Source organism: Xiphias gladius, chromosome 21, assembly GCF_016859285.1.
Source record: "Xiphias gladius isolate SHS-SW01 ecotype Sanya breed wild chromosome 21, ASM1685928v1, whole genome shotgun sequence".
Taxonomy (NCBI): domain Eukaryota; kingdom Metazoa; phylum Chordata; class Actinopteri; order Istiophoriformes; family Xiphiidae; genus Xiphias; species Xiphias gladius.
In genome coordinates, this window is record NC_053420.1 from 29,954,804 (window position 1) to 29,968,314 (window position 13,511).

Sequence of the window (13,511 nt, forward strand, 5' to 3'; positions counted from 1 at the left end):
TTCCTAATACCACCATCCGTTGCATTATGCTTTTTCTCTCATCATAAGCCTATCATTAACTCAAGTCAAAGTATTTACTTTTCCTAATTCTTTTTGGAGGAAAATATTAATAAACAGCACTGAAGTAAGTAACACTGAAGAAGCTGGTGATTACTACATGGACACTTTGTTGAATTTAGAAATTTTTTTCTTCTTTCATTCAAGTGACTTCGCTTGGATTTATGATAAACAGATTGAGTATATGCAAAGTAGCCATTAAATTTATATTGTTTTGCATAGAAATACATATCTTTTCAACAGAGAGGTCACGATATTTACTTTATGTATTATTCAGATAGACATTAACAAAAAAACATATAGAGTTTTCAGTTTTTTATTTCATTTATTTTTTTAAATTTTTTTAAATAAAAATCCAACAGGTGTTGTTCTCAGTCTTTTGTCGAGACAAGTTTGGGAATGCATAACACATTTTTGAGAAACATTTACATAGATATTTACAAAAAGTAGACTGTATCAAACTACTGCCCTGGAGAGCATACTTCTTACACAGTAAAGTAATAAAATACATAAAACATCCACATAACAAACAATATTCAAATAATATAAAATTGTTGTAAATTATATAAAACAAATTATATTTCATACTTGAAATTTAAATTGTATTTTAAAATAGGTTTGAATACAGTATCCTAAATGTGCAATTCATTTTGGAAATCCACTGTATAGAAGTCTTTTATTTTAGTATAAATACAACTCCATATTTGAATTGTTCTGTTTGTCCCAGCCACTTTTTCTAACATCATTAACATTTTAACGAGCACCTGCATTCATTATAACTACATTCAGCTAAAAGAAATTACCTTTTTGGCTAGTGAAGCTTCATAGCAGTTGAATCTGAAATGAATGAACAAAGAAATATATAGCTAAATGACTGATGAATAAACCAAACCTGTTGCACAAAAAATCAATATGCATGATATGTGGACTCTCAGAAGTCAAGCGATATGCGAAAGTGCTGTGCTCTTTGGGCCAGCTCCTTTGCAAACTCTTGAGCATCATGCAGAGCTTGTCTATCTGGGAAGTGCAGTGCCGCCTTCTTGGTGGCCACAGCCAGCTGCTTCAGGAGGGCACACAAGTGGTTGCTTTTACACAGGAGGCTCTGGCTGGACCCTCCACGTTGGGCCTCCCTGCACAGGGTGTCCACCAGTCTCTGGCCCACCATGATCACCAACTTACTTTGTGAGATGAATTTCTCAGGTGGCTGGCCATCCTGAAGGCTGCCCACAAATCCCCCGATGGCCTTCTGGAGAGCGCCAAAGTAAAGCCGACAGTGCTCTGACAGAGAGATTGATCGATGTTCTTCTGTGCCACTGCTGGACTCAGAGGAATGATGCTTGTTATCAGCCTGAGTAATGGAGGAATAGAAGGAGGTGAAGATGGCAACATATCATTTCTTATACTGACTATACTGACTACAAGGAAAGTCTTAACTCTGAGGTAGCTACATTATAGATGGAACTATAAAGATCAAAATTTCTAAAAGACAAAGGTGTTTCTTGTTTTTGTCATACATTTTGAGGAAGGACAAATACCTTGTGTTGATAGGAGACACTCACCTGGGCCTTTTTAGAGACTGGTGTTACATTTTCTTTTGGTTCTCTCTGCATTTTCTTTTGCTGCCTTTCAAATTCATTCTTAGTCTGAGGAAAAGTCAAAAGCAAAAACATTAAATTACTAAGTGTGCTTCGGTTTTTCGTAGTTAAAAGGTCATTCAGTTACGATAGTAACCTATATTACATATGATGATGAAGAGGATCAAAAGCATTTACCTGTAGCTCTACATAGTCATTGTCATCCTCCACTAAGTCACCTCCTTGTTTTTCCCTGTTAGGACTCTTCTTTGTCTCTGGCAGACGTGTGGTGTTGAGGGGCTCTGGATCTTTCTGAGAAGCTCTGAACAGAAGCTTGCCATTGGCAATGATGATGGACACTAGGCGCTTGACATCCTCTGGAATCGTTCGTGCCACCATAACAAATCGCTCCAGTTGGTCAGGTAGCTGGACCTGCCCCGGGTCCTGGCACAATGTGTTGAGGGGCCAGCCGGCCATGTTCAGAGCACTCACTGTTTGTTGTAGGATCACACCTGAGTCCTCTATGATGAACAGCTCTTTATGGAGCCTCGTCTGAAGGTTGGCATCAGTCAAACGGCGGGCATTACCCTTAATGTCCAGGGCAAAGTTTAGGAAGCAGGTTAGAGAACATGCAATCCCATCTGCTGCTTCTTTGATCTCCTTCAGGTGTTTCTGCAGATGTTCTTTGCTCCTCCAGTGACTGCTGACAAACTCCATGAGCCGGGGAACCGCCCTGCAAATGGACTCCTGTAGTTCCAGAAGTCTGCGGCAAGCCTCGTCCTGGCTGAGTGTGACCTCTCGCAAGGGCTCTGGAGAGGATGAGCTCAGAGCCAGAGAGTCACAGGAGCTGCTGGAGGAGTTGGAGGCTGTGCTTATTCTTTGACTGTCTGATGCCGAGAGATGTAGGATTCTACCTCTCTCACTGTCCTCCTGCACCGGTGACTCCCCACTTCCTGGAAGGTCATGGAAGGACGTACAGGACAGAAAGCTCCTCATTCGCTGCAGGCACGCCCTGTTGAGTTCATGAACATTGCTTGAGTCTCCTCTACATTCTAGGGGTATACGATCACTGGGGGGATCACTGAGAACTCGAGTTAAGGATTCCTCTTGGGGAGGGACAGCATATAGTGACTCCACTGTAAGCGTCTGAGTTGGGGGCTTGTCATAAATTGGGACCACCGACAACACTTTGGTGGGACTCGGTATGTCAAGAAAACTGGGTTTTGGTATATCATAAACTGAGGGAGCTGGGCTGCCTCTTTCTGTGGGCCAAGCCCGTGCTGGAAGAGTGTCATAGAGTTGCTTATAAACAGCTTTGTATGGCATGGTCTCATAGGAGCCTTGGGGTGAACTTGGTTTCTCAGGACCCACTGGCACATCATAGATCCACTCAGGCTTGCGGGGGTTGAGAAGGGTGCTGTATCCACCAGTTATTTTCTGTTTGGCTTCTGTGACTGAGGGAACAGGGATGTCATAGTTTGGGTCCTGAGTCAAAGGTGGTGGAACTGCATACACCTGTGCACAACAACAAGGTTGTCAACATCACAGTTAGGCAGAGGCATTGATGAATGAAGGAGAAATTAATGTCTACTTTGTGGAAAGTAAGTGTTTCAATATGCTTCAAACAGATGCTTGACAGATCATCTTAGAACATCTCACACCCCTGCCCCACACCTTCCTGATTCGGGGGCCTGTCTTTGTTTGAATTTCTCTCTCAAGCACTCTTTTTTCAACTTTACACAACTACTTCTTTTCAACAAACAACTGAGTGCAACAATATGAATGTCTTCAAGAAGATACTGTCCAAAAGTGTGCACTGTTATCTCCATTTGTACGATTCAGTGTGTCGACAATACAAAGTGAAAACAGCGAGTTCTTGGAAAGAGCTTAGGAAGGCAGTGTGATGCAGCCAGGAGAAGGCTATGATAGGAGGCTCTTCACACCACCCACGAGAATGGACCATTGGAACACATTTAAACACTTTTGTGTTTAGACATAGTCAGGCAATGCTTTGTGTGAATTACAGTTAGCAGAGAAGGCATTTCAGACACATTCTTGAGTCATCTGTCTCACTCAGGTCTGACGGAACAGATACACTTCTATTCAAATTAATGCAGCTGTCTACACAGGTTGCGTAACGGCTCATGATTTACTCATGCTATACGTGCATAAATATGACCTGATGCATATTTTTACACTTCAAGTCTATTTTCTAAAGTTTTATGCGTGTAAGTACAGTGACTGTGACTTGGGCTCTGAGTGCTGGCGAAACACAGGTGACCTACACCTAATACCGTGTCTGTATGTATCTTGGGTAGACACAGGCAACGGACTGATGCTGCTGCTCTGCTGACATACTGTTTTTTACTACCTGGTCTATTTAGACATGTTGTTGGTTTGTTTCAAGCATACTGAACCCTTAACACCATGAAATAGAGCATAGTATGTAAAAACTGTTGAATGAAACACTGCATTTCAAAGTGAGCACATCATAGGTTCCTTGTTTTATTAATCCCCCTGAATAACTGAAACTTACATAAGAGTCTCCTAGACTGCTACTCCTTAAATTCTCCAGAGAGTCAGATCTCTTCTCCAGCTCCGAAATTGGAATCAGTGAGTGTTTTCGAGACATATGTCTTGGAGTTGTTGATGCCTGAAAATAGAACATCACAATAACAATGAAGATATCAGACCAATATCCACTCACGTGGCAGTATATCAACAAATAGTCTCTACTTTTGATCCTTTTTGTTGTGTATATTTTCAGGAGCTCACAGTGAAAAGAGAAGCTCGTCGTGCTTGGCTTGGGACATCGTAAACCTCCCCTTTTGGACTGGACACAATATTGAAGATTGATGGCTGTAGACAAAACAGACAGACTGTCATATTGGGACTGACTGGCAAGAATTGCACTGTTTTGATCAAAGCAGCATCTACCTCATTGACCTCTGCATAAATGCATTTATGGGGACAGTGTTTGCTCTGAAGCCTGTTGAAAGTGCCAGAGAACCCCATTTTGCATGCACTTTGCCAATTAACGCAGCTCTATAATAGAAACCATGTTGCTCATTGAATATTAGGTGGCTACTGCAGAAGGGAACAGGACTTCCCTGGAGCAGGAGAGGAAATGGTGAACATCTGGGTGTATTTCTCCCCACTTTCTGCCACATAGGCACCCATACAGACACTTCTGTCTTCCTGGGGTCTCTGGTGGCATGGGCTGCTGTTTGCAGTTAAAAGTGTCTGACGTCTGTGTCTGTTTGTCTTTTACAGGCCCATAAAGACCCCAGTGCTGCATGCCTGTCCCCATGGAGAGGCCTCTGGTCCCCATCTGTAAGCTCTTTTGCCAGCAGGGGTTTCACAGCATTTCATTTCTGCAGCAGTCTACCTATCTAATCATGAGACACTTCCAAGGAAGAGAACCAACTTTGACCTTGGAGCAATAGACTGACTAATGTCTACGTTAAGGTTTTCATCTCTTTTCTACATAAACACGGACTGTTTGAAGAAAAAAAAAATTGTACCGTGTCTTCCTCAGGTCCTTCTGTGCTGGGCTTGTGTGCTGCCAAAATTGGACTTTTTGAAGTTGATAAAGGAGTGGATGGGACCTTGTATATCATGTCCATGTGTTCATAAGCTGGATTGCTGGAGGGTCGAGGTACACTTGGGATCTGGTAGATATTTTGCATACTGTCATCAGTTTTAGCATCAGTTAATTGGGTTTTTTCCATGACATGGCATAAGGAGCCTGCAGTGGTTCCAGTTTGTGGTAAGAGCTGCAGTCTATTTGCAGGGGCGAGGCCATGCCGTCCATACAGAGAGCACATCCACCATCCACTGGTACCGGCCACATGTTGATCCACTACCATGACAATGTCCCCTTTTCTGAAGGCCAGTTCATCTGCACACTCTGCAGTGTTGTCATACAGAGCTTTGGCAAGTTTGTTCTAAAATAAAGAACAGAGAAAATGGAAATAAAGGTTATGAGGTAAAACACACCTTTAGGTCACTTTTACATGACAAAAGTAAGCTACTTGATATGGAGACGAACTCCAAGAATCTTGATATGCAACAGTTATCTGGTCAGTTTTTATATTGTGATGTGCACAGCACCGATCCTCAATTAGATACATGTTTTTACTTGAAACTTGTTTTGATGTGGGATACGATCTGCTTCACAGATCCTGAACTGCATTTCTGAATATGGCATGTCAAGTTTGCTGCTGCAGGCCTAATGACAACATTTCCTCTTGCAAAATAATGCCACAAGTTGCATGTCTGAGTCATCATCAGATTCTCAAGGCAACATTGCACATTGAGTCATTTTATAAATCATAATTAACACAAATAGTTGTCACAAAGTCATGGTTTCACCTGTTTTTAGAGTGATTATGAAATACACAAAGTAAATAAATAAATAAATAGAACACTTTTTTGTTTCAAATTACATCACTCTTTGCTCTTTATTTTCACTTCCTATTTGGGCTTCTTACTGAGAGCTAGATGGAAAAAAGTTTCTTCAAAGCTTCCTCTTGCAGAGTTATAAGAATCTTATCTCTTCACTCAAAAAATACATTGACGTGCACAAATGAAGTCTCATTTCAATTTACATATTTTGAATCCCATATGTACTTTGCAGTAGAAGAATGACAATTGCTTTTTATAAGTGTATTCATATAAACCCTCTGCTATGTGTTGAGGCACTCTTCACTGTCACTAATCGAGCAGCCCATAAACTGTCCTGCTTTTTTCCATATTTGACACATCTAAATTAGATTGGGCCACATTTAATGTGGCCTAATGACGTGTGAACATTTCCTTTACCTCAGCTGCCAGTTCAGTGTGATCCACAAGACAGGTGTCATACTTCAGAAAAAGTCCAAATATTTTTGATAAAACCGGAACGCAACCAATCTCTGAATGGAGAGTATTTTCTGTGTATTCATCACAACAATAAATATAAAAAAGTTGGGACGCAGTGGTAGCTCACCTGGTTAAGCGCATACCATTTATCAAGGATGAGTTCTTACTATGGTGATCTGTGTTCAAATATGGCCCAGGCCTTTTGCTGCATGTCATCTCCTTTCTCTCTACTGACGGTCAAATAAAGGATTTGATTTGAATATTTCACTCTATGTAGGGGCGCCCCGGTAGCCTATTGATTAAAGATCATACCACATAAACACACTGCTGTCCATGATTTGATGTCCTGGTCAGCGGCCCTGTGTAATATGTTTTACCCCTGTCTCTCTCCCAGTGTTTCCTGTATCTACCTTCACTAATTGTCAAAGAAAGGCAAAAATGACAGAGAAAATTTTTTTTTTTAAATCCAATCAGTGTAAACATCATATAATTTCAACAGTTAACTAATATTTCACAAATCTGTTATCTACATAAAACAAACAACATAAAAGAATGTCTCTTTGCAGTTTAATTTTGTCTTGTGGATTTAATGTTAATGGGAAATTCTGATGAAAACCACGAATAACCCTTGGGAGGTGTGACAAATCAGATTTTGTTAATATTGTATGTGATGCCTTTTTTGGCTCCATGACACATATTGTCATATACAGACGCTATGAAGACATAAAATGACCAGGGAAACATCACTGAAATGTACTGTGCTTTGTAATTTTAACTTTGTTGAGTCTTGGAAGGCATTGTTTTATAGCGATGATCACACTATATTGCCAAAAGTATATGGACAGCCCTGTCCACGGCCAAGCCTTATCACCCAACATTAGTGTTGGACCTCGGTAATGCTCTTGTGACTGAAAATCTGCCAGAAGTGTCACTCCCGGAAGAGTGACACTGCTGTAGCAACATTGTTACTGCAATAACATATATGGGTGGAATGTTCAGGTGGCCACATACATTTGGCCATGTCATGAAATATTTGTACACCCGTACTAAATGAAGAACTACTGTGCTTAAAGCTAACACATATGTGTTAGCTATAGTGAAACTAAAGCAGTAATGGTACACACGATCAGACAGACCCTTGACCAAACAAACACACCACACACTCCCTCACACACCCACTCACACACAGACGACCCACAGCTGATAAGCCTGTGTTGGGGGTGTTCTGCTGGCTTCAGCAACAAAGAGCCTATTTACCGTCGGAGCCCAACATGCCCAGCACCTGTTGGGATGCAGGCCTGTGGAGCACACTGACTGCAGCAGACCTTACCCCCCCCGCAACACACACACACACACACACACACACACACACACACACACACACACACACACACACACACACACACACACACACACACACACACACACACACATCAAGCCTCAGCAAACTCCCTGCCTAATCCTCTGGGTCATGCTACACGCATGCAGGCAAAATACGCAAGGTCAGATGACAGTCAGCGACCTCACTACCCAGATTTACGTCGTTGTACTTTCTCCTTGGAATTATCAGTGTACACTATCCTAAGATGACATTAGAAACTGATTGGTTTCAAGACCATTACAACAAACTCTGCTTGTGTTACACACTTACACTGTATTTTGTCCATCTGGGTCAAAATAATGCCTGTAATTGCAGTGGGTCACAAATGCCATTTAAGCAACAGCCTTTTGTGTGACCTTAATATTGTTGACACTTTTACATATATCCTTTGTTTCAATCACAGTTGCATCCATGAAACGATTAGAATTTAGGTCGCTTGTACCCAGAAGAATCCCCCGTCTTGCCTCATCTACTTGTGTCCCTGATTCTGTATGTGTTGATCACCAAGTACAGTAACAAAGTCAGATTCAGCTGTGACTCTTTTGGATTCCTGCACACGCCTGCTTGTGCTGATCAGCCCCTCTGACAGCTGACCTGCGGCACTTTAACTGCACAGCTGTCCCTGAGTCTCCCTTGCTTCTCCCATCCCTCTGCTCCATCCTGTTCACAAATTAACATCGGCACATCGGACACATTGCAAGAGATGTTTTTAAAACTAGGGGCCTCTGTTACGGCAATAAGCCACATCGAGCCAAATTAAGCTACATGGAGTGTATTCTTTTCATGACACACATTAAAAAAAATGGTAAAAAAAAAAAAAAAACCTATCACAACCTCTCAGGAGTCAAGGCGACATCTTCAAATCACTTGTTTTGTCTGACCAACATTCCAAAACCCAAGATTTCTCGGTTTTGGAGAGAGAGAAAAGCTGAAAATCAGCACATGTGAGAAGGTGGAACGAGACAATGTTTGGCGTTTTTGCTGGATAAATGACTTAAAGAAGGACCAGGTAACTTTTGCTGAACAGCAACCACTGTGACCATAATTACAAATTATGTGATAATGCTAAAGGCCGAAACATTCTGTAACAGTAGTGAAGAAGAGAAATAAAGTCAGTCAACTGATTCAGTAATGCCCGTTCTACAGAAATATTTACCTAAAGTTCGCTAACACCAGCATCCTAATGTTTTTTATATTTCAAAAAACACTCTATTTTCAAAAAATTGCATGGTCCAGCTTTAAATGATTGATGGACCGTCAAAATTGGCAAGGAGTTCAAAGTGGTTCTCAAGTGACTCACTGTAAGGCTGCAAGAGTGGTCATTTATTTTTTAGTGCATTTACAGTATATCCACACTGATCATTGCCGATGTTTATTCACACACTGTATAATTAATCGAATTGGGTAACGTTTCGGCAGCCATTGATGTGCATTCATCAGGTTATGTATTTAAGGATATTTAATGGAAATCCCAATGTTTGAAAGGGTGATGCTGTTGGGTAATTGCAATCTTTTCCCCAGATAATCAGAGACCACCTGTAGAGACACACTATTAAGTCAACATAATAACAGTCTCCAGTTCCAAAGAGCCACTGGAACAGGAACCAGTCCAGGAAGCGGCTCTCAGTGTGGGAATAAACCACTCTTGGTTCACTCAGACCTTTTGCCTCTTGACAGATAGGGGATGACCCTGGGGTCAGGTCGGCACCTCATCCATTAAACATTCAGACAAAAATTGCGGGCCCAGAAACAACCTTGGTGGCAGTGAACAAATCTGTCACACGTGGCTAAAAGTTGACCAAAATTTAGAAGGAAAAAAAAAAACGTGGACCGTGTGGCAGGAACAGGGTGTGATGAGGAAGAGCACATAGTTGAGATAATCTCTTTTCTATTTCTGTAAATATGACATTTTAGACTTTCCCACAGTATCTGAGATAGAAAGCTGGGGGGCAGTGGGGGAGACGAGGAGGAGAAAGAGGGACAGACAGACAAACAGAGGGAAAAACACTGAATGAGACATTTGGTATTCCAGGGAATTCTCCTTGGATATGTTGGGAATTTGCTCGTGATTGATTAATTTTATCGTCTTAAGTGATCCACAGAAAGTCACCTTTGTAACCCTCTCGCCAACCCAAATAAATTCAAGAAGAGGCTGTGGAGACTAATTGAGGCTCTGTGGTGGTGACACTGACTTGCTACAGCTGCCCTGGTATTTCCTGTATTGGAACTGGTGAGAACTATGTCAGAATCTCATGCACAAACACACAAAAAACTGACGAAAACTTCCTACGGCCTTCCTAGGATCTCAGGAACTCCTTTACTCTGATCAGTGTCAGTCTCGTGTGTGTTAAAATAATTGAATCGGCAGTTCGTGTAAGTCAGTTTGCCCTCTGGGGAGAAACTGGTACAAGCAGGTCTATGAGACTTTTGAAAGAAAAAACAATGAAATCTTCCTATTACATATGAAAAGTTGAATTCATGAGCAACAAGAAGCACCATTTGTCAATTCGATACTCTCAGTGGTTTTCTGCTACAGCCACAGCCTCACACGTATGACCCAAGCTGACTGTGGCTAATGTTAGCTCGTGTTAACCAACTGAGATAACTGAGTCCTTTTCTGACTTTATGAATCTTCTCTACTTTTCATACCATTCCTGCGGGTTTTCATCAGTGTAGGAGCGTACTGGCGCAGCTATTTGAAGGGAAAAGTATGAAACAAATACCGTAGCTGACTCAATTTCATTTGAATGCATTATTATTATGGTTGCCTGTGATAAACAGAACGAGCAGAAATAATGCGTAATTCACTGTCATTGGCAGTGTCAGTCATCTATAGGACAGTTTGTTGTTTCCTAGAGGTGTAACAGTAAGAGTGGATGACAATGTGAGGAGCAGCAGATAACAGACACGCTGCAGGCTCACTGCTCTGTGGCAGGAACTTATCTCATTGCTCACAGTTTTATTTATACTCACACTTCCTCAGTCTCATCTTCTGCCTTTTGTCAGAGTGTGTATATGCACTATGTGGTCACTTTATTGCTTCACTTGCAGCTGTTACAGCGTTAAAAAGTATGTCAGCAATTTTGACTTATGATCAAAATGTTTTTTTCAGTGCAGGCCTTTGTCCAGTTTTTTTCTCTGTACAAACACAAATGGCATCTTTACTCATCAGGGTGAATTTAAAGGTGCTACATAAAACATTTGAAGATGACAACTTTCTTTTTGAGACATTACTATAATAACTGAGCACATTGGCACAAACAATACCATGGCTTAGACACTAGCTACCAGACCTCTCCTTGGTACAAGTATAGGTTTGCGATATTTAAACCAGGGATAATTGATTTTTTTTGGCCACTTGAGGCCAGTAAAACAAGCTTGGAACCCAACATTTACATATTATTACTTAAAAAAAAAAAAAAAAAACTCCTTACAAAAGTAGCTACTAAATGCTCCGCTATATTCACCAGCCAGTCACTAACTTTGTCTTTCCGCTGTTTGCTGCTGGGCAAGTAACATACAGTGGGTTTACTAGAGCTTTCATTCACTGAAAGCAACTGCCTGTTGCTGCTGGAAACAACGCCGATGACTGCGGTGAGACTGAGCAAAAAAACATGAAAGATGTGGCTTGTAAAAACCAAATTAGCTGAGAGACATTAAAACGCTCCTCAGCGCTGGGGGCTACTGCTGGTTCTGGGTGACAACTCTCTGTGGCTTTGTTAATATTTCACATTACACATAGTAATTCCATGTATTGTTACAATAAAAATGTTTGTCAGAGCAGCTTTAAAAGTCCAACTGATAAGAATCTCAGGCCTGCGTTCCAGCTGAACGTCCCACTATAACAAAGCCTAACGCTCTGTATCTTCAAAATGGGAATTTACAGAAATGGTTTTGGAAAGCCCCTGCACTGTTGCAAGCCATTATTAAATCATATTTATTATTCATCCATTTATTATTGCCTCACAAATCGACCCGTGTTTCAGCTCTACCGACCACTGACTCAATTCATTTCGTTTTCATACTCTATCTAGTCTATGCAGGATCCTATTGCCCAGTTTGCATACAGTATATCCTCAAAATATTTGTCTGAGAGGATGAACAATCAGGGCCTCTCACTTCTGAGGTAGATTAATATTCCTCAGCAGTTAAGCACATGGACTGATAACAAAAAGGACAGCTGGTAGATCAGACCCACAGAAAATTTCAACTTCCTTGAGTGGGATGTGAAGAGCATGCTGTCACTTCGCCATGCCAGCCTCCTGCTGTGTAAGCTCCCGTGACAGTCTACCGACTCCTGCTCTCAGATGATAAATACACAACAGCGGAAAAGACATCCTAAAATAGGTCTCTAGGAACTAAACAAGAAATAAATTCCATTACAAAATAACCGTATAGAACAGAAGTGAGATTTCTTGAACTCACAGTTACTCATCAACGGAACCAGTCTGTTTATTTTTTCAGAAGCAATGAATAAGATGAGCTCAGTTGCATAGTTGCTTTGCATGGGAAAATGTCAGGATGATGCATCTTTTCCCTCTACTGTGACATACAGATAGGTCCTGGGAAGATTATCCTTCACTATTACATTAATCACATGAATGCTTTTTGATATATTTTCCACACAAAGACCCCCAAACCAAATACTGACTGGCCTGGTAGGCCCAGTCTGAGAGAGATGACTAGACAAAGGTAACAAAGGATAACAAAGGATAACAAAGGTGTACAAAGACTGTCTAACTAACTAACTTTAATGTCTTCCCCATCTGCTGTTGTCTACAATCCATTCCCATTTAGTTACTCTGGGGGTCTTGCAACAAACACCGACTTATGGAGATGACATGATGCAAATACACCCCACTGATAAAGCTGCAAACAGAGTTAGAAGTGCACCAGAGCTGCGTAATCCAACTCAAAATTCAATACCAATGAGGTTAATGAGGCTCATTAAGTTTTACTCTCAGCTGTGTCAGGATCAGCCCTCTCAGGTTACAGTTTACAGTAGGGCAGTTCAGAGGGGTAGTGAATAGAAATAGGTGGGAGCTGACACCACAAGTTAAAGTGAAATCCAAGCAGGTGGTCTACAGGGACATTCCTATGGATGAGCCACAGTAGAAACAGAGTAGATAGAATAGACATCACAGTAAAAATTCAAAAATTGCATTATAAACCATTCAAAATTAAATTTGAGCTTTAATTTTAACAATATTTTGGAGTAAAAATATTTGAAGTCCTCGCTAATGGAGTGGTTGCAGTACTCACCATGTTCCTTTAGCAGTTTTATTCGGTTTCTAGACAGAGAAATAAGTCCGAGCACAGAGGGTCCGTTTTCAGTGAACCATCTCCACCATGAGTGTGTGTGAAAACTCATGGAGATTTACCCCTCCTGTGTGTTTCACAAGCATATTGTCTAAGCTGTCACTGAGAGCCAGACTCTTTTACACCCTGGGCGGGGAAACCAGGCTCCGTGTCACTGACAGAGCTGCTTTCCTGCAGCCTCATTGGCCTGAACGAGACCCCCCCCCCTTGCAGCTGCCCCAACCCAGCAATGGTTTTTTTTTTTTTCCACACAATTTCATGCCACTCTACTCTCTTCATTCTCCTCCATATTTCTGGTAAAAGAGAAGTACACCACC

At 41.4% G+C, this 13,511-nt stretch overlaps 1 protein-coding gene across 3 annotated transcripts; it reads right to left on the reverse strand.

Annotated features, from left to right (window-relative positions):
* Positions 1 to 426: 426 nt before the first annotated feature.
* Positions 427 to 13,263, reverse strand: cass4 (Cas scaffold protein family member 4). Of its 3 annotated transcripts, XM_040158654.1 has the most exons (8): positions 13,138 to 13,263; positions 5,156 to 5,578; positions 4,407 to 4,490; positions 4,168 to 4,284; positions 1,830 to 3,146; positions 1,617 to 1,700; positions 1,237 to 1,405; positions 427 to 894 (listed from the first exon to the last, which is right to left on the reverse strand). In XM_040158654.1, exons 1-8 carry the CDS (start codon positions 13,138 to 13,140, stop codon positions 869 to 871), a joined length of 2,223 nt encoding a protein of 740 aa, XP_040014588.1. In that variant the 5' UTR covers positions 13,141 to 13,263; the 3' UTR covers positions 427 to 868. The 3 variants fall into 3 exon arrangements, with proteins under 3 accessions (XP_040014588.1, XP_040014585.1, XP_040014587.1); XM_040158651.1 differs by having other exon boundaries at positions 427 to 1,405; XM_040158653.1 differs by lacking the exon at positions 4,407 to 4,490 and having other exon boundaries at positions 427 to 1,405.
* Positions 13,264 to 13,511: the final 248 nt, after the last annotated feature.